Raw genomic sequence first — 21,192 nt, forward strand, 5'->3', positions numbered from 1 at the left:
CTGTGCCTATGCACAGATGCTTAGAAAAAACATATTTGGGGGCCTTCATGTATGACTCTAAATATCTGTAACTCAAACCACTCATATGTTTGTGTGTCCTGGTAATGGAATTTGATCCTTAAAAATATACATAATAGAGATTTACATACTAGTGAACTGGCAAACCCCTCTAACTCCCGGTGGTTCTGAAGACATCAGTTGAACTTTCTTTTTAAGTGAGTGTATATTCACTAATTCCACCAATAAATAATTTAATAAAAAAAAAATAATTTAAGTACGTGTTCCAATTTGAAAATAAATTAGTCATGTAAAAAGGAGTACTTTTACCCTTTTGCTTGTACTTATCACTAATTCTGTGTACTTTCTTGTTTTTATGAAGTTTTGACACCTACTACATTTGCAATCGAACAACCAAAGACAGCAACAGGTCAAGATGTTACCTTGGGCTGGTCATTATTATTTTTTCCCTGCTGCTCCTTGGACCAAAGATTATATATCATTAGTCTGTTTTTCACTTGTCTTCTCTTTGGGGTTTTGATTTGTTTTCTTTTCTACTTAGAGAACTTAATTCCACTCTGTTCCAGGTATTGAAAGATTCCTAGCTGTTTTGTTGTCGTCACAGAAATTTTCTTTCACACACATTGTAATTCCTTTGACACTTCTAGGAGACAAGCATGCCATGGGTATTGCAGTTATGACCTCTGAAATACAGATGGAAACATCTCCACAGTAGTTGTCTGTGTTCTTTCAGTTTTTGTTGCTTGACTCCAGATTTTGCTTCCTTGATCAATTTTCCAGCCATGTTTTCCTTCCTTTTTTTTTCTCTTTAAATTTCTGCATTTATCTGACACTCAATTTTTCAGTCTCTCATGTAAGGATCTTGTTTTTGTTTGCAAGCACAAGGCATGCAGTGCCTGTGCAATAAAGTTGTCTAATTTCTGAAGAGTATAAACCCTTAACACAAGTCTTTTCTTTCAGCTCCTAAAGAACCACAATATACTCCCTTTAAACCTAAAGCACCTCCCATCCCAGATGCTCCATACAGCAAGCCTGGTAAATTATCCGGTCTTTTGTCAAGCTGCGGTTGATAATTGAGCAGCGGTTTTCAGGGTGGGCAGTGGGGGGAGTTGTCAATAGTACATTTGCTGTTACCTGGGTATCGTTCTAGCTTAAGAAACCTTTGCAATGCTGCAGTTAAGTTATACCACTGATGGAAACTACAATAGTTCGAGACTATTTTATATTATGTGCATTTTATCAGAAGAAGAAATAGTAGTGACCTGTATGTTTAAATCAATGATAAAAAGCTATTCACAGCTTGTATCTGTGCAACACACTTCAGTTGTTTGCACCACGTTTTTGAAGCTCCTATAAGAGAAGCCGCTTAGAGCTGTTGCAGTGCTTTTCGTTTACATACACATTTTCATCCAGATTAGATTGAGGATTCCCTTCAGTTGTATTTTGATTGGGAGACTCATCATAAATCTGACTGACCTGTATAAAACAATCAGGGGTTTCACTGAAGGGTTATTATCGTTGTTTTTTAAGTATCTAGATGTTAAAAACAAACAAAAAAATTGAACTCTTTGTAACCATAAATCTCCAAGGGTAAATGCCCATTGCTTTTTTAAAACACCCCTTTCCTGGTGTATATAGCATATCACGGAATGCTTTTTTAAGGGGGTAGGGAGGAAAGGGAGATTCTCTTCATTATTCTGAGCATTTATTGACATTTTTTCCAACAGAAATCATTCCAACCTTCCATGAACCAGATACTACTATGATTCCTCATATTCCTGAAAGAACAAAGGCAACATTGGGTAATCATGTGTATTTCATAAACAATTACTCTATTTTCCATTCTTGTTAGAGAAGATATTCTTAGAGAAAGCTCATTGTGTAATATTAAAACTAATAACAAAGTTTTGCTCTGCTTCTAGACACTTGCTTGTCCTTTGGTATTGATGTGGGTAATAATGAATAAGCTCATCTACTTTTCAAGTTTCTTTTCCTCATCTTTTAGCCTTTCCAGTGAGGATGATGTAGTTCCTTCACATAATATATATTTTCAAGTAAAAAGGGACTTTATTTAAAGAGCAAGTAGTGAGTCCTGTAATTTCTGCATCTGAGGTATAGATGCTGTCATCCTAAAATATTCTTCTCCTTCACTCCTCATGGTACAATTTTACAGAGAAAAATCGCAAGAAAATGATAAGGTATCAACTATAGCATAAGATATACCAAATCAGACCAGCTGTGTGACCCTCCAAATCAAATACTGGTTCTTCAAGCCATCTTCTCTCCTAATTTCTAGTCATCCATGTTGGGAAAACTTGCATAAATATATGAAACATTGGCTGAGAATTCTTTCTTCTTAACTTAAATGTCAGATGTGGACCAAATAAGGGTCAATGAATCTAAGCAGGATTGGGTAGCGGGAGTATTGTTTGAGCAATCTTTGTTAATAATCAGTTCTCTGTCCCCAGTTTCAGAGACAGACATTGACCATGATTTTCTGAGAACGAAATGATATCATTAATGAAGTATTAATAGCCATTTAATAATCTTCAAACTATGTTTTTTCCTTTTGAGAAATAGGAAATGAAAGATGCTTTCCATCATGTTTCTATTTTAATATATATACCCTGTATGCATTGATACTTAGCTTAGTATTCATTTGATATCTCTTTATGTAGCTTTATGAAGTTTATGTGCCCTGTTGTACACATCTGGGGCTACCTGATGTAATATTCATGTGCAGAAAATAGTTCTTCAGAGCAAGGGGTATGAAGAATGCGCAAGCTAAGGCATATATTTTGAGGACCTCCCACGTTGGTATGGGTCACAGACTAGCAAGTGCTAAGGTAACCTTTTCCAGTAAACGATTCCTGCATGGCAAGCATTTTTAACTGAACAGTGTGAAGATAGCAAGATTGAATAGTTCCCACATAAGAACAAAGAAGTTACTTTATAAATCAAGGCAAATACAAAGGGTCCACTGAAAAATAGATCCTGTCCTCAGATACTCATGTAAGGGAGATGTGGAAGATACAGGCTACTACTTTCTATTTTTGTCCCATTACTTTACTATATGCTGTTTGTGACTATATTCTTCACTGCTTCATCCAAAGCTACAGATTTGTATATAATTTTGGGGAAGTCTGTTTGTATCAGCGGCCATTTAATTTGTCTTCCTTTGTTTGCAGGAATTCCAACTGATTGATTTTCAACTTTACCCTTACATAATTTGCCTTATTGCATATTAGATCATATTTATGTTCCCTGTGTGCTATGAAAGCAGTGTGTTTTTTCAATTGTTGTTCTGGGTGCTGTTTGTTTTTATTTCAGCTCCAACTGAAAAACATTTCATTCATACCAAACCAAAAACATCTGAAAAACAAAGAGTGCCACACACCAAACCTGGTAATGGAGTCATTCTTTTGGTTTCGTGTTTGTGTTTAATCATTCTTTCCCCTAGCCTCGGGTTTTGTGCTTTTTAATTCGTAGCTGATTTTGTGCTGAAACAAATGCATTACACTTAAGTCAGTCAACGCAAAATATGTCAAAACTACAGTGTAAATAATAGTAGGATTTGTAGTATAGCATCAAAAATGTTTTTCCTCCTTTCTATTACATATAGGAAATGATGACTAAAATACAGAGATGACAAATTTCAGTGACAAATTTCAGTGGCTAGATAGATTGAATTCTCTCTGATTACTTCCTGGTAATCAGAGATGTTTCTCTGTGAGAACTTTTTTTTTTTCTTAACCATAAAATGCAACAGAACTCCTTTCCAATGTGCTTGTACAGTTAGCAACTGACATTGTGTGCTATACTGAAACAAAAGTAGTCTTAAAAATAGTTACAGAAGTCTGTGTCTCTTCCCATTTTAACATTAGAAGGAATGTATAGGAGAAGTTAACAGAAAGATAATGATATCTGTGAGCAGTTGATTTTTAAGATATTCTGCTACTCTTTAGTTTGGGGCATTTTGAAAGTTTTAGATAATAGTGCAAATGCTTCTTTGTTTCTATTACAGTTTTATATTCTAAGATTCTTCACATTTTCTCCTTAACAGCAATACCTCAGACAACTCCACAACCAATTATTACAAAATCTTCTACTATCACTGAGCATTGGGCAACAATGGGTAAATAATTTTCCTTAAATTTAAGATGCGGGTAATTTTAATTTTGCAATGGAGAAATTTCTGGAGAACATTCTCTGGTGTGGTATTTTGTGTAACATCATTCCACTGTTCTTTGTTCTGCTTACACACATGCATCTTTCTTAATACAGATGAGTTTCAATTGTATCCTAGAAGTAAAGCAGAAATAGCCTACAGCTCATATCTGGTCAGAAGCCTGTATTCATCAGATCTCCAGCCAAATTCAGTGGTCTAATTTTTCTTTTAGAGCAAGAATTTTAGCCACTAACTCAACTTATCCTACAGCACAGTGCTAGGACTTTTCTGTGTTTTGGATAGTCATTTTATTTCAGGTTCCAGAAAGCCATGGAATTGTTATTGTCTTTTTTTCAGGCATTTGAGACATTCATTTTCTGTGGGCTAAATATGGCATTGGATCATGACTCCTGAAGAATACAATAATAATCTTTTTCCTTTTCCTTCAGCTCCAAAAGAAACACTGCTCATTCCTTCCAAACCCAAAACATCTGTTGGGCCAGAAGTACCACAGACTAAACCTGGTAATTTAAAGTTTGTAACTTTAAAAGTGTTATTGTGGCACTGCCTTAGTTAAACTTTTTGCTGTCATTCAGTACTGCTGTCATGTGACATGCATGATATGTAGACAAAAATTAATATCAGTGTTCAGCTCAGAGTATGTTAATAAATTATATCGAAGAAAATGCCAAAGAATTTCATCAATTTCCATGAAGAGCAGAAGTTAAGATGGTTATGCTTTTTAACATTTGTTTCTTGAATGGTAGGTAGTAATTAAAAATGTGAGGAATTTGATTAATTTTAATAAAAATATACTGCTGTAGGCAGCTTCCCTAAGTTCTTTTCTTTTCAGGGATTTTATTACCCTAAATACATTTCCTTCAATTTCTCAAGTACTTTTGAAACTCAGGTTACAGCATCTCAGTCCAAGATAGGTAAATGCTAAGAGTATAGGTACCTTCTTCCTATCAGTGATTTTTGCAGTAAGTATAGTAGATTTAGGGATGCATAGTTATAATGGAGGATGATGATACGTCAGCTTTACCACGGGTGTGAACTATTTCCATAAAAATTATGAGGTAGGAAGGTTACAGGAGAAAGAAAAATTGTTAGGGGAGGAGTGACAACATGGTTATAAGAAAGAGCAGCTCCTAATCTTTCTTACTCTCTTATCTAACCTATAAACTGGTAATATTTTAGTTTTAGGCAAATCGTTTAGTGAACAGTTTTATCATTTCCCCTCTTTTTGTCACTTAGACTTATAGCCCTTTTTATATAGCCAAAAAGAATTTAAGCAGAGACCCTGTTCATTCAAGAACTGTATATATATATTACTATGAAAATCAAACTGAACAGTCCAGAAAAAAGATTTATTTTCTAAAGTCCTTATTTTGAAAGGCTTTCTGTTAAGTAGCCAAGTTAGGTTCTAAGTCTCAGTTGAAAAAGAGTTATTTCTAATCATGTCATAGTTAATGAATGCCATGTTTTGGTACTACTACAAAGTTAGTTTTAGGTGAAGAATTTTAAAAAACACAATTTATAGGTTTATTCTTTTCCTTTTAAATTTTAAATCATTATAATGAAGTATGTACAAAATACACTACTGTTAGGAAAGTTGTTAAAAACGAATGGCACTATTTAGCCATGCCCTTTATGCTAGTAAGTAGGTTACTTTCCAGCTTCCAAGTTTTAACCTTATTTCTGAAAGACAAAGACACCTGTAGTGGGTGTGTCTGCCTCCCAATCTCCTTTTCATCCAGTAACTTAGATATCTTTCCCTAAATTCAGTCAAATTTGAGTGAGTGAGGAATATCTGAAAGATAAATACATTACTACAAGCTTTTAGAAATTTTTTAGGGAAGCACAAATTAATAAGACCAAAGACTGTCAGAACTCCACCTTTAGGGTATTTATCCTGAAGTTGGTGGGGGACCAGCAGAATAGTTGCACCATCTGGCTGTCAGCATGAAAATACATCCAGACTAATCAGAACATGTGTCTGGCTCATGTCTGTTAAAATTGTCTTAGCAGATGTGTAGATAGGTTTTTAGGAAACAAACGACACAGATCCTTAATGAAATCCAACTTCTTTAATTTCACTTTTCACAGAACAATGTTTTATTTCTTGTAGCTCCAAGGGCAACACACCTGGGATCAATTAACCTTATAACAGTTCATGTTGTTGATGGGTCCAAAATGACTTTGGGTAATGAGAATATTATGTCAGTTTATTTTTTATAAAGCTTTACTTTCTCTGCTTTTGCTATATGGCTAAACTTGCACTTTAATAAACAGAAATACCTTAATATATCTTTATGACATCTTCATTTGTTAGTCACATTCCAGTGCATGTACAAAAAGTTGCTGGTTTAATTTTCCAGACATTTTTTCTTTCATGCAATTCTTTCTAGAAATAAGTACTTCATGTACAAGGCTGAGGAGTCATATAAAAAAACATTGCCTGACCATCTCTTCTTCTTTTGTCTGATTTACTAGTGATATATATCTTCCCAGTCTTGAGACGTCTTTTATCTGTATAAAAGCATGATTTTCAGCCAGGTTTCTAGCACTGACTCTTTTTGTTTATGGTCTGCACAAAGATAGTCTGAATTTCCCTTCCAACTGTGGTGTCTTATGTTTAAAATAAATCATTTGCATTTGATAAGCAATAATATTTCTACTTTCAGTTCCCAATGAAACATACCAGATTTCACCCAAGCTCAAAACTGCTCTGGCAACTGAAATTCCACAATTCAATACAGGTAATTTTTAGGATTTTCTTAAGTTGCTGTATTGAGAGTTAGTATATCTTAAGTAAAATCAGTATGGTTTAAGGGTTTGTTAATTATTACCTTTAAAACCATTTCAAATATATAACTTGAACGTTTATTTTTCCCCTTATCAAATGTTTTTCGTTCATTGCTCTGAAAATCAACATTTAATCAGTATTGCCTCAAAGGCAATACGAAGCTTTTAAACAGTATTAGTGCTGCATATTGGATCCTCAGATGTATTGCATTGCAAACACAGATGTAACTGGCTTCCACCTTTTTCCTTACAAAATACTAGATCTAAATCCATAAAACTTTTCCCAAATGTAAATGTCAAAAATGAGTAATATATTCTTTCCCATATAAGTATTTTCTCTGACACTTCAGAGAGCCTGGATTAAGTGTTGTGGATAGAAAGGTTATTAGATTTGATTATCAAATAGCTAACTATTTATTTAAAAATTTGAGTTACAGAGGTTTGTAATTTATCACAAGATGACAGTGACTACTGCTTACACTTTCAGCTTTCAGTGTGGTTCACACAGATTCTGTAACAACTAATGTATCAAAATTATTTGGCAAGTGAAAGGTGACAATAAGAAAAGGTTGAAGGCTTCTGGTTTTAACCTTGATGAGGCACTATGCTTCATCAGCCCTATGCAGTGACAGCATTGCATGTTTCCAGTTGTTTTCTCAGCAATATTTTAATGTTTCATGTTTTTATCTGAATATTTGATTTGGGGGGGGGGCTCAGTTTGGTGTTTTACTTTGAGGTTTTTTGTTTGTTTGTTTTTTACAGAACCTAATTAAATGTCTTAAGGCCATGGATACCTTGCAGAGCTAACTCTGTATCCATATACAGTTGGGTAACTGGCTGTAAATATTTTATATCTTTTCCTAAACCTAAACATGAATGTAACTGGTCAGACTGCATGATGGAGTCATCTGAAGATGACTAAGAGACTAGCATTTTCAGCGTGCATTTTGGATTGGAACTCATAGAATTCTCATATGTCCATTTTGCTGTATCGCATTGGTGCATGGACCTTTTTTCTGGCAAATTACACTGTGTAATTACATTGGTGTTCCTTTTACACATAGCATTTAAACTGTACCTTATTTCTTTTAGCACCTCATAAAACACGTCTCACTTCTGCAAGACCAAAGCCATCTGATAAATCACAGACCAGACCTGGTAATAATTGTTTCTTCATTTTGGGATGGGGAGGAGATAGATTAATTAATTAATTTCACCTATTCTCAGTGGAATTTTAAGTGTTGCTGGGAAAAAGGGTATTTTTCTTTCAATTAATCAGTCTAGAGGTAAAGCCTTTCCAAATCAGAAATAAAGAAAACAGAACCGTGTGTATCATCACAGCAAATGTTACTTTTTCTTCTTTAATGTGGAAGTGTTGGCATCACATAAAAGTCTGTTGCGTTTTCTTCTCATGGACCTTTTTTCTTTTTTCTTCTTTTTCCTTTTTTTTTTTTTAATTCTTTCACAGCTTTTAGTAAAACCACACTAGCACCAGCTAGAACAAAAGCACCTGGACTGCCAAAGTGGATTGTGCCAACAACAGGTAGAGCTGCAGTTTTGGGGATTTTTTAACTTATAAGCAAAATACAGGAATGTGACTTACTCAAATCATCTTGAGCCCTCCAAATATATTTCATTGTGTTTGATTATGGAAGTTAATTCCTGTATGTAATTGCTGCTACTGTCATGCTATATAGTTCCTGAGTGTCATTATGAATTGATATTGCCACTCAGTCAGTGTAAACTTACAGACAGATTGTTATGTGGCTCCTGTTAACTTATGTTTTCTAGATGATAGGTCCAGAATAATTACTAGAAAACACTTTGTTGAAAGGGATTACCCAGTTGTTTAAGTCCCAGTCAGAAGGCTTGGTAAGAAAGCCTTAAAGCCAGTTATCTTGCTAGCTACTAGCTATGCACGTTGAGTGTTCATGTTGGACCTACTCATATTCAGACTATGCAGTATTCAAACTACGCAGTATTCAGGCTTGAATACTTCAGCACCAAGGAAGTTCCAAGTTGATGGACGATAGAGGAGGGTGAGAACTGTCACTTCGATTTACACATCCTTACACACACAGATAACATGAACAGGCTGCCCAGGCAGGTGGTGGAGTCCCCTTCTCTGGAGATTTTCAAGACCCGCCTGGATGCAGCCCTGAGGGATGTGCTTTAGGCAATCCTGCTCTAGCAGGGGAGTTGGACTAGATGATCTCTAGAGGTCCCTTCCAACTCTGAAGATTCCGTGATTCCGTGATCCCTAACCACAAATATTTATTCAAAATACTAATTTGGTTGGGGGAAAATAATTTATCCTTTTTCAATTGTATTTTATTTTTCCATACAATCAAAATAATGTTGTCAATGCCGATTCGTATTTTTTTTTACTTAATAAAGCATTAATTTATTATGTCAATACAAATACTATTGGGGTTTTCAATACAGCCATTGGTTATTTGAATACAGAATTTGGGGATTCTTCATCAATGATGCGAGTTCCAAGTAATAAATAATATAAATAAATAAATAAATAATACACATATTCAAAGCAAACTTTTGGCTGTTCACCCGCTACTAACAGTGCTACTGACCCATACCATTGCTGTGTGCTAGCTAGGTTAGGATGACCTTAGCAATATACCATCTGCTCTACACATTCCTTTTTTTTTCTGTCTAGTGTTTCTCTGTACCAGGATTTCCAAAGTGTCTTTGGCAATTTAATACCTGTTGTTGACCTTAGTATGATTTGAGCTACTCATTCCTGTACATAATTTCGAGAAGCCCACCCTGTTTTTAGAAATGGTGAAACCTCAGAAGAGCTGGTTGTATATTTAAATTGAATTAAAAAATAGCCTCTTTAGAACATGACATACTCTTCCGTATTACATACAAAGCAGATGGCCTTCGTTGTAGAAATGTGCTCTTTGACCTTCCATAGTCCTTTTGGTAAATTAAGTGAGCCCATCAAATTCCAGGATATCAGAGACAGTATTAAATGACCAACGGCAGTAGTTGTGGGTCAAAAAGTTTTGTTCTTTGCTTCTGTTGGCAGTCTGCTTATAAGGATCTTTCTAATGTCTGATTACCATAATAGGCAGAATGCATACAGGTCTCCAGGAGTAGGTGGCTTTTGAAATCGCATTATGAAATGATGCACAAATACACAATTACATTAGACAGTATATTATGCTTTTCCCTTCTCCCTTGTAGTAGTAGCCTTGACAGAGGTATTTGTAGATTCAAAAGAATAAAAACATGCATGCTAAGTAAATCAGTAGTGTAAACATAACAGTAGACAGGTAAATTGTTAAATGTAGTTTATTGTGCTTAATGCTGTTTTAGGTGACTGCTAAAGTATTGTTTTAAGCAATCTTATTTTAAATGCTCCTGTTGGAGTGCCCACTAGTCGTCATTATTTCCATGTCTTTATAGATGCCCGTTATAGTCTTCCAGTTGCCAGGAAGAACTAGAGTAGATGACATCAAAAATCGTCACAAGACTATTAGCTTGCTGTGCATGCTATGTGTACTCACAGGCAAATAAGTGCCTTCTTTTAGAATTCTTCTGGAAGATGATGCATTTAATAATATTTTCCATTGCTCAGTTACATAAGTCTTTTTTTCTGAGTTAAAGAAACGTCCTGAAGATGTCTGTTACTTAGATTTTGTGTCCTGCCAAGTGTGGCCTTTATGTTAAACCTGGTGTCCAAAGTACTAAAGAAGAGCTGGCATTTATTTATTATCTACTGTCTATTTCTTTGTCCCTCCAACCCTGCTGAGATAGCAACTCATTGATATCTTTCTGTGAGTCTACACCTTTCTTCTCCAAAGTGTAGAGAAATACCCAATGAATTTTGTATGTTCATGACACGTTGAGAGAGGACTGCAGCTTTTCACAAATTTTCAGTACTTTCCTTGATGATAAATAAGTGAATCCCAAGTCTTCTGTAAAGCAGGTATGTCACAGTATTGTGGCAAATACAGTGTCTGAGCCTACAAGGATGTCTGTGCTCACAAAATCGTTTTGCACAAGAGAGTTCAGGCAATCAATTAAAGAAATCGTCTATATCTCTCTGAAGCAATGTGCAATTATGTATTGCAAACAGAATTCCTAAGTCTGCAGAAGAGACTTAGAAGAGGGAGCTCTACTAACCTGAAACCCTAGATCTTACCAGCTGAGTAAAGACAAAAATTTCTTTTTCAGTATGTGATATCTTAGAGAAATGATAACATTTTAAGATATCCAGATGATTTTGGGGAGTGGAGAAATTTATTTCTTCCATTATGAAAACGATACATTATTTTATGTGGCTAGCTTATCAGAATCCTTAACTTCTGATCTAAGCTGATCAGAGTCCTTAATTGGTCTGTAAGGAGCAATATGTTTTCAGGCTTACCTTTAGACATGACATCATTTTTTCTTTCTCTGAAGAAGAGCACATTTGCTGAAGAGCCACGGATACTCTGTTGTTTGAAGACCAGTTTGGATCTTTTGATTCCTTGCTGGGCTGGCACTGCTGTTGAATGTACTCCAGTTCTTCCTGATTATACTACTCCTTAGCATCAGTGCAAAGATGTTTCACCCCATGCAGTTTGCTTGGCAGCTGCAGGGCCCAGATGATAGGCAGTGGAATTTGTATTTTCCAGCAGCAGCACATGGGATTGTGGCTGGTTTCCTGGCAGTCTTTTCAGTCTCCTGGCTAGCTGTAGTGCCAGGTGGTAAACTTGACTGTGGGAAAGAGGCAGGGATTGCCTCTTCATGACTAGCATTCCTTTTAGTTTTCTACCATGTTTTAGCCATTTTCTCTAGAATTTCGTTTTACTGAGATGGCTTTTCGTATTTTTCTTAGTGTATGTGACTTATCTTACTCAGTTATTCTTTGAATTTAATCCTAACCATTGAAAACTGTTCCTGATCTATTAAGCTTCCAGACAACCTTCAGCAAACAAACTTTGAGCAACATTTCCATTTTCCTTGTGAAAGAGAAAGATAGCTGTTTTTCATTATAACTGCCATTAACTTCGTGTTCTATTTTCTTTTTATTTTTGAAACTGTGGGTGTGTAACCAAGTTCTAAAGGAACTCAAGTATTAAGGTATTTCAGTTTGTTTTATCAAGGGCACTTTTTACAGTTTTTCACTTAAAACGATCTACCCATCTAATGGTATTCCTGCTATTAAAGATGCAGTGGTTAGTTTTAAGGTTTTTCAGACCCTGTGAATATTCCCAGGAAAAAAGATAGAAGTAAAAGAAGACACAAATACACATGCAAGTAATACATCTATTCTCAGTTTTAGTAAAAGTTTGGATGAATCTGGTAAGTTGAAATGCTTATAATAAGCAATTTACATTAGCTAGCATAAGGCAAATGCTCTGATAAATACAGCAAGTTGTTTGATAGTGCAGGCATCTTGTGTGAAAACGCAAAAAAACTTCTATGTAACTAACTTAAAAGTGCATTGAAACATTCAAAAAGGAGATTTTGTCAACAGGGAAGTGTTGTGGCTTGACCAGCTTTTCCCCTGAAAATATGACTTATTTTTCATTACTACTTTACTAATGGCAGAGCAACTGTGCAAGTTTATGAAAAAAAAATAAATTACTTCTTCCACCTAGAATGTTTACGACATTTTGTTCATCCCCAGCTGATATAACTCAGAAGAGAATGCGATTCTAAATTAGATTGTTAGGATAGAGGTAGACTTTTTTTGTAGAGACTGTATGATGCAAAACTAAATTAGACTTCTAATGGGTACTTGGGTGGTTTACTGTCATTTAGTCAATGTTCTACAACATTTTGTTGATGCATTTATTGTGAGATGAAGCTAAGAAATTAAATATACTCTGACTATGACCTGTGGTGAGCAAGATTATTTTTCGTTTTAAAGCTGGTGCTGGTCTTCTCATGTATCTTCTTCCTTGAACACCATTCACGTAAAACATTGATTAGCACTCTGGTGCTTTGTTTATCTGAAGATCTAATTAACCACTTTAGCTGCCTAAAGACAAATTGCAGTTATATAAAACCACACGACGTGTTTAGAAATTTTGGTTGCAGGGACCAGGTGACCTGCATCCCATTCCCAGTTTACTACAGGTCTGATTATTTTAATCTTAAGTAAATAATTTAATGCTTCCATACTATTATTTTCCCCTGTGAGGAGTACTGAGACTCAGTCGCACTTTTAGAGAGCGTAGAGTTTCTGTCTAATCTCATTTTGAGTGTAGCACCACAACTGTGGATTCCTAATGCCTAGCAAGAATGGCCAAATAGTAAAATAATTGAAAATTATCTGCTTCATGCTGTGAAATACTAGTTTAATCTCAAAACAAGCTGAGCACCAGACTATAAATCTGTAAGGACTCTGGTTTAAATGTTTAGATCATGTTGGAATAGGCTTGAAATTTGATAATTAAATTGATTTTGAGATTTTTTTTTTTTTACATTAACTTTCAGGGGTTTTTTCTTATCTCATGAGAAAGAGTGAGTTTTTATGTTTGTTTTCACAAACATGATGAAATTGCAATGTATTTTCTCACTCTACCATATAGAGAGTTTTTATAAAGTAAATATACTAATTTTGTATAGGGAAAGCATATAAATTTAACAGTCTGGCTGCCCTATAAATACCAGCATGTGAAACATTTGTTCCCTACCAGGAGTAGTTGTGTTGATCTCTTGAATGCCATTTACTTCAGGATTTTTTTTAAAATGTTTTTATGTAACTTAGAAGTAGGACTTTATTTTATATACAAACTGAATTTTATGTACACTTTGCCTCCAGCACTCCAAATACATTATATGTTTGGTTCAGAATTGCTCTAGCCATTCAATGGGGAGGATAACCAAAGATCTTATTTTTGGGAAGGAGAACATTGCCCTTCGCAAGAATCAATGGCGTTTTATTCTGTATACTGAAAACTAAATGTTCTCTGTACTCATCATTTCACATATCATCTTGGTTTAACTCATCTGTTATTTTTTAATCTTATTCATTCTCTCTTTCCAAAGATACTTTTTTCAAATAACGTTTAAAATTAAATTGCAGAATCTTCTAGACGAAGACCGCTTTCTATTACTTGAATAGGAAAATAATGGATATCACTAAGTTATCAGTGAAAATATAGATGGGCCATATGTGCCAGTTTTGCACTTAATGTCAGCTACAGTTTGAACATACACAATATAGAAGTATTCCATGACTTGGTACTGCACTGTAGGTACTTGTTTCATTTCCTTTCGTTTTACAGATGAAGTATATACACCTGAGGATATTGCCGGACAAATTAGCATGGATGTGGAAAAGTCTTTGGAATATGGTGATACCTGGGAAAAGCCATTTTCTGGTAAGGTTAATAAAAGAAGACAATATAGCAATTTTTAACAGTTATGAACCATAAAAACACCGCTTTTCCTACACAAAAAAACCCTCCACTGCAGAAGAGAAAATAATTCTTAGCATCCTCATCAATGCAGGTTTCTTGGTTTCAGGATACGACGAAAAGAGATAAAAATAAGAATATTTCATGGTCACTACTTAGTGACTAACATATACCATATATTAAAAATTACCACCACCAGTGCTGGACCCTTATGATCAAACAGCCACAATACAGTAAGCACTGTTTGGGTTTTTTTCCTACTAATAGTTTCTACATAGCAAAGAAGAACAGAGGGAATGCATAACCAAATTGTCCTCCCACTTATGAGAAAGTTTTGTTGAATATTAGGATTGTTAGGAAAATCAGAATGTTAGGCTTGAAGCAAAGTAGCAAAGTGGAGTAAATAAGATTACAGGTTTTTTACATGTGCTATACCAGTTTTACTTTTCTTGCAAGTTTTGCAATCATGTTTTCAAGACAATCAAAATATTTTTACTGAAGAATGGCTTCCCCAAGTAGGCCTTTGAAAATAGGCTTTTTGTGTTTCACTTTTTTCTCGTCAACTTCTTAGAAATTTTTTGTTTCAACTGAAAAGTCGTAGTATAGAGGGTGTTTGTATGCCACATGTATACGTACAAATGTCTTTGCTTTGTTAGCATAACCAAGAATAGAGCCTGGTTTAGCTGTGCTTTTTTATTGGCAAAATGGACTGAAAATAAAATCTTTTTGGTTTGGCCCTTTGATTTGCTTTTCAGCTGCAGCTGCTCTTTTTAGTTAGATTTTCCTTTGAAAACATGTTATTAGACTTAAAAGCACAGATACAAAGATAGGCCTCTTACTAATTTATAAACTGTTGTTTGCTCCTAATCCCTGCTGAATTTCCTTTGCACCTAATTTACCTACGGAAAGACAAAAGCCTATCTTGAAAGCTGAGTTCTAATGTTTCATCTTTTTAAAGTTTTTTCAACCTGAAGATCGTACTTTACAAAGATTAAGTCCAGTGTGATATACCATTACTAGTAGCTGAATGCAGACTGCAAACTACAAACAAGGATGCTCTCTGCATTTTTTATTACTGAATGTCAGGCAGTGGTGTGTATTTAAAGAAATCCAGTCTGCCATTTGCAAAGGCTGAAAGTTTTCTTTATGCACATACATTTGAAGGAGCATCTACATCTGCTTTTACTCGTATTATGACATTAGATGCTTAAAGTTAAGCTTTTAGAACTTTGAAGTAAGGCAATACCTTGAACTGTAATCATAAGAGACAGTTGGGTATGGTTATGAAATTAGCTACTACTATTTCGTAATTTTCTTGTATACTTATGTGATCTCAGCTCTCTTCATGAGGCCTTACTATGTATGTCAAAATTCAGTATTATAGAATTATAGAATGGTTTGGGTTGGACGGAACCTTAAAGATCATCTAGTTCCACCCCTTCTCCCCCCCACCATGGGCAGGGACATCTTTGACTAGATCACATTGCTCAAAACCCCATCCAGTGTGAGCTTGAACACTTCAAGGGATGGGGCACCCACAACTTCTCTGGGCAACATGTTCCAGTGTCTCACCACCCTAACAGAAAAAGAATTATTACTTCCTTATATATGATCTAAATCTACCCACTTTTATTTTAAAACTGTTATCCCTTGTCCTATCACTACAGGTTCTAGTAAAAAGTCTCTCTCCATTTTTCTAATAAGACCCTTTCAAGTATTGAAAGGCAGGCCACAATAAGGTCTCCCTGGAGCCTTCTCTTCTTCAGGCTGAACAACCCCAACTCTCTCAGCCTTCATAGGACAGATGTTACAGCCCTCTGATCATTTTCATGGCCCTCCTCTGGGCCCACTCTAAGAGATCCATGTCTATCTTGTACTGGGGACCCCAGAACTGGATGCAATATTCCAGGTAAGGTCTCATGAGAGTGGAGTAGAGGGGGAAAATCACCTCCCTCAATGTGCTGGCCACGTTGCTTTTGATGCAGCCCAGGATACTATTGGCTTTCTGCACTGCAAGCACACATTGCTAGCTTGTACCTAGTTTTTCATGTACCAGTATACCCAAGTCCTTGTCTGCAGGGTTCTTCTGAATCCATTTATCACCCAGCCTGTATTGAGACTGGTGATTACCCCAACCCAGGTGCAGGACCTTGCACTTGGCCTTGTTGAACTTCATCAGGTTTGCATTGGCCCGCTTCTCCAGCCTGTCACAGTCCCTCTTGATGGCATCCCTTCCCTCAAGTATATCAGCTGCATGCCTCAGCTTGGTGTCATCCACAAACAGGCTGAGAGTGCACTCAATCCCACTGTATATGTCATTAATAAAGATATTGAACAGTACTAGTCCCAGTATGCACCCCTGAGAGACACCACTTCTTACTGATCTGCTTTTGGACTTAGAGCTGTTGCCTGCAACTCTTTGAATAGGGCTGTCTAGACAATTCCTCATCCATTGAATAGTCCATCCCTCAGACTCATATCTCTCCAATTTAGTGACAAGGATGTTGGGTGGGACCATGTCAAAGGCCTTGCAGATGTCAAGATAGATAGCATCAGTTGCTTTTCCCTTATCCACCAATGCAGTCCCTCCATCCTAGAAGGCCAATAGATCAGTAAAGCATGATTTGCCCTTTTGAAGCCATGTTGGCTGTTTCTGATCACCTTTCTGTCATCCATATGCTTTGATATAGCTTCCAGGAGGATCTGTTCCATGATCTTACCATGAAAAGAGGTGAGACTGATTAATCAAGTATTGCTATAAGTTAGCCAGTATTTGACTTTCCCGTTAAATGCATTTTCTTTTCCTGAAAACTTAGTGTGTTTTAACTGAAAAAGTTTACATTTAGGCTATTTACCGCAAATGAAAAAAATAAGTTACATCACACAAGAATTAAGCTTGATGTGATAAGAGTCTATCCTGAGAGGCTGCATGCCCTCCTTTTTCATGAAGAGTGACAGAGTCAAGGAAATACATTTCCTGACCACGAAGAACCTCTGAGATTAAATAAATCCTAATAGTTCACCATGCCACTGCCAGAACAAGAATCTACGTTATCACAAAATCCCTAAATTCTATTGTGTGTCCTAGTTTACAAGCTCAGCCTCCACACCTAGATTAGGTAGCACCATAGACCACCTAAATTGTTGTGGAAGTAGTAGAAGGGGAGGGCAGGGATTGTTCTTTTTCCAGAGTACAGTACAGTAGATCCAACTGTGACACAGTCCACTGAATGTGATGCTTTGGCTGCACATAACTTGTGGTTGTGTTGTTCAGAGGATATGACAGAAGCCACTGACAAGGCAATATATCCACGTTTTTACCCCATAAATATCTCAGACAAGCCCATGTCCTAAATATGGGCAGGGGAAAATTAATCCTGGATACTACCATGTGTTAGTATTAGGGTATGATGACTTATATGTACAAAAAATTATTATCCTTTTTCAAGTCTTTAGGCATATTTTTTTCATCTCCATCTGGGGATGAAGAATGAATATGAGACCTACAAATGCTATTTTCCAAACCATTACATCTTCCTAAATTAGACAGAGCATTATTTCCTGTCTTGATCAGAGGGATTTAAAAAAAAAAAAAAAAAGTGTTTTATAAAAAGGGAACAGAGAAAGATGGAGATGTTCCTGTTTGTTTACTGTATTTCTAAAAAGGCTCTCCCAAATAAGTCTTTGGATCTGCTCCCTTCTCGCCCACAGTCACTCTATTTATAGGGTAAACTAAGGTCAGATACGTAGGGCCTGAGGTACTCTGTGTAGCCAGTAACTCAGTATCAGGCAACTTGCATATTTGTTGACATTGGCAGCATTATAAGAATTATACTACTCCTGAGGATTTTCCCCTGTTAGGTACAAAAAGTCTTTTGTTATATAAATGTGTTGCCCATATCTCCTGTTTTTTTCTTAAGGAAAGAAGTGCAAAGGTGAATAGTGGAAGAAAAATCTTTTCCTTTGACTTTCCTTTGCATAATAAAATGCTTTATTATTGCCTGGAAAATACAGTAAAATTTTTTGTAAGTGTGAATTAAAAGGCTTAGGTTCTCCTTTCAGACCTCACTATCAAAGGACCTCACCCCATAAATATAATAGATATTGGCTAGAACTGCACATTGAAATAACCTAGTTGGGTGCTTCAAGAGTTTATAACACAGTAACTGCTTCTAGCTAGCCATGTCAGTGCGTGAAGTGACAGTGACTTTTTTTCATTTTTCACTTTTGAACAGCATAGGATAAAGTGTCCCTAATGATAATTTCCCTTTTGCTACATCTTTTGCTTCAAGCTGAGGGTGACCAGTTTTATCAGTTAGAAAGCACAAAAGAACAGAAATTTTGTGAGTAGAATGACTAGAATACTTAGGATGATTACAAGTACACTGAGGTGGTGTTTATTGTGGGAAGAAGTATCCTGTCAGCAGCCAAAAAATTACTATTGTCAGAAATGAGTAACTACACAGAAAATGAATCACTTAAGCGCTTGTACAAAATCTGAAAATTAGCTACATTTTTTCAGTGTAAGCTTGGTTTAAAACTCGATGACACACACTTCCCAAAGAATTTAAGGCTGAAAATACAACTCATTTCAATTCCTAACCTCATCTCTCTGCTTTTGATATTAAATCAAACATGAAACATTGTTTGAGAAGTCAGAATATATCTTGTAATGGGTTTCTGATTTCATGGAATTTGAGGTTAAATAATCAATAACACTGTCTTGTAATGTCATTCAGTAACTACATCACCTGGCCCTCAGCATCCTCCTCTACCTCCTGTCAAGCCTACACAAATGCGAAGAAAACCTCTGCCTCCAAACACCGTGACTGGTAAACCAGGGAGTCCAGGTATCTCACTCTTTTCAGCACAAATATTGTGTGTGAGATAATACTGAACTGACTAGCAGGGTATAGGAGATATTTATAGTGTAGATTCTTTTTCTTTAATCTGTGATATATCTAGAAACTAGTCTTCTGCAACATACATACATCTTTTGTCTTCGTACATAAACTCTGTTTTCTTTTTGTTTTCCTATTTTCCTAACCTAGTTATGTCAAAATCATCCCTACTAAGGGAACTGAAAGCAAAATAGCGTAATGCAAGTCATCCTTTAAGATCAACCTGAAGAACATTTCATGTCTACTAATAGCATTTGCAGTTACTTACTGAACATGTCAGATGGGAGATATGGAATATTATGGTTCAGTGCATACTCCCAACTGGCTATTTGTAAAGAAATTGTGTCCCATGTATATGGCACATCCATTAACCACTGCAAATAATGAGCTAGTAGACACCCAGAAAACTAACTGCACTGGGAGGCAGAGCGAGCTGAGTTATTTTGTGTGCAAAGAGTTTAGCTTCGTTCCTGTGCTACGGTATCCCTGCTTCTCAGTATCAGTATAAGAGTACAGAGAAACTTTCACATTTCCTATTTTATTTTCATTTTATCCTGAAGCTGATATTCAGTATCCTTACAGATGTTTTGTCTGTAGATTCTGTATAAGAATCCTTAGGCTAACATTATTGCAGGTAGTCAGAAACTATCACCTCATTATGTTTAGCATCATGAGAAATGCTTCCCTCTTCATATTACTCTCTGTAGTTCACTGGAAATATAAAGATCTTGGCTCTGCTGTATTTCTTGTTGGCTTTTGTTGATTTGTTTCATATGGGCCTTTGTGTGCTATTAAGGCACTAAAGACCTAAATAATTCTTTAGTATTTTGTGCAGTAGATTAGAAGCAAGAATCTCCAAGCTGGACGAAACAAGCTATATACTTACTCAATTGCAGAGCCAAGATTGAAATGTTATGTCTGTACTTGCTGTTGATCAGTGGTGTTTCCTTAGTAATAGCTACAACAGAACATAAGACATTGTCGGTCTTAAGCTGTAGCATGAAAAAATGTTGACCTGATACATTTTCTTTTCCTTGTAATGGGAATTGTAATGCTGATTTTCTCCATTAAGCGTCTAATTAATTTACCAGTGTTTTGAAATATCAACGGTTTTCCATACACTAGAGGCCAGGTTATGTGGTAGTCAGCGGTTACCATACCTTCCTAGGCATTCAAGATGGAATAAATCAGTTAGATGATCTGATTCTTCCTTGTGAGGCCAGTAGCAGATTTTCCTTTTTCTGTGTTTCCTAGTATTTTATCCAGCTTAGTTTTAAACTTCATAATTGAGTTTCTTCTCGTTCCCTGGAGAGACTGTTCCATGGTACTAACAGGAAAAATTTGCTTCAATGTTCTTGGATTTTCCCTTTCATAATTCTGCCCTGTTTCTCTTTCTCATTAACACTGTGATTAATTCCTTACTTGCATCTTTCTTACTCATCCACTGTATGAGTATTATGGGAAGGTTTCTATGCAGACATTTAAAGTCTCCTGAATGGAAAAAAAGGAAACGAGAGAGTTCCAGAACATTTGTGAAACTTGACTCTAGTGAGAATCTTAATAAATTTCCACTTCATTAAGGCAATTAGTGGTAAGTAGGGAGAGAGTCTTTATTACAAGAGTCTTAATAGATTTCCACTTTATTAAAGAAATGAATGGAAGGTGGGGCTTTTTGTTGTTTTAAACTTGGTTCACCAGAGTTCTACCTTCAGTCACCATGTTGTTCTGTGTCACATATGCAGGGAAGGTAACTACATTATGTAGTTCTTGACTTTTTTTGGGTTGAGATTTCACAGTCATGCAGTGGTTATCTGGGAGTAGCTGCATGTTTTGTGAATGTAGTTCTTGTCTTTTGCAGCTACTTTGAAAACAATCAAGACATCCTTTACCATGGATTGTTTGCCTCTTAGAACCT

The 21,192-nt window shown here is 35.9% G+C and overlaps 1 protein-coding gene across 39 annotated transcripts in view; it reads left to right on the forward strand.

Annotated features, from left to right (window-relative positions):
* ABI3BP (ABI family member 3 binding protein) overlaps positions 1-21,192 on the forward strand; it is a 162,489-nt gene that overhangs the window by 110,211 nt on the left and 31,086 nt on the right. For 35 of the 39 annotated variants that reach the window (XM_054187833.1, XM_054187874.1, XM_054187867.1 and 32 more), the window contains 11 exons: positions 979-1,053; positions 1,746-1,820; positions 3,349-3,423; positions 4,082-4,153; positions 4,636-4,710; positions 6,318-6,392; positions 6,874-6,948; positions 8,087-8,152; positions 8,463-8,537; positions 14,245-14,340; positions 19,116-19,226. In XM_054187833.1, coding sequence (XP_054043808.1) covers positions 979-1,053; positions 1,746-1,820; positions 3,349-3,423; positions 4,082-4,153; positions 4,636-4,710; positions 6,318-6,392; positions 6,874-6,948; positions 8,087-8,152; positions 8,463-8,537; positions 14,245-14,340; positions 19,116-19,226 — 870 coding nt within the window. The remainder of the gene's footprint in view (positions 1-978; positions 1,054-1,745; positions 1,821-3,348; positions 3,424-4,081; positions 4,154-4,635; positions 4,711-6,317; positions 6,393-6,873; positions 6,949-8,086; positions 8,153-8,462; positions 8,538-14,244; positions 14,341-19,115; positions 19,227-21,192) is intronic. The other 4 variants (XM_054187933.1, XM_054187915.1, XM_054188007.1 and 1 more) reach the window with 4 other exon arrangements.

This window comes from Rissa tridactyla, chromosome 1 (assembly GCF_028500815.1).
Source record: "Rissa tridactyla isolate bRisTri1 chromosome 1, bRisTri1.patW.cur.20221130, whole genome shotgun sequence".
NCBI classification, from domain to species: domain Eukaryota; kingdom Metazoa; phylum Chordata; class Aves; order Charadriiformes; family Laridae; genus Rissa; species Rissa tridactyla.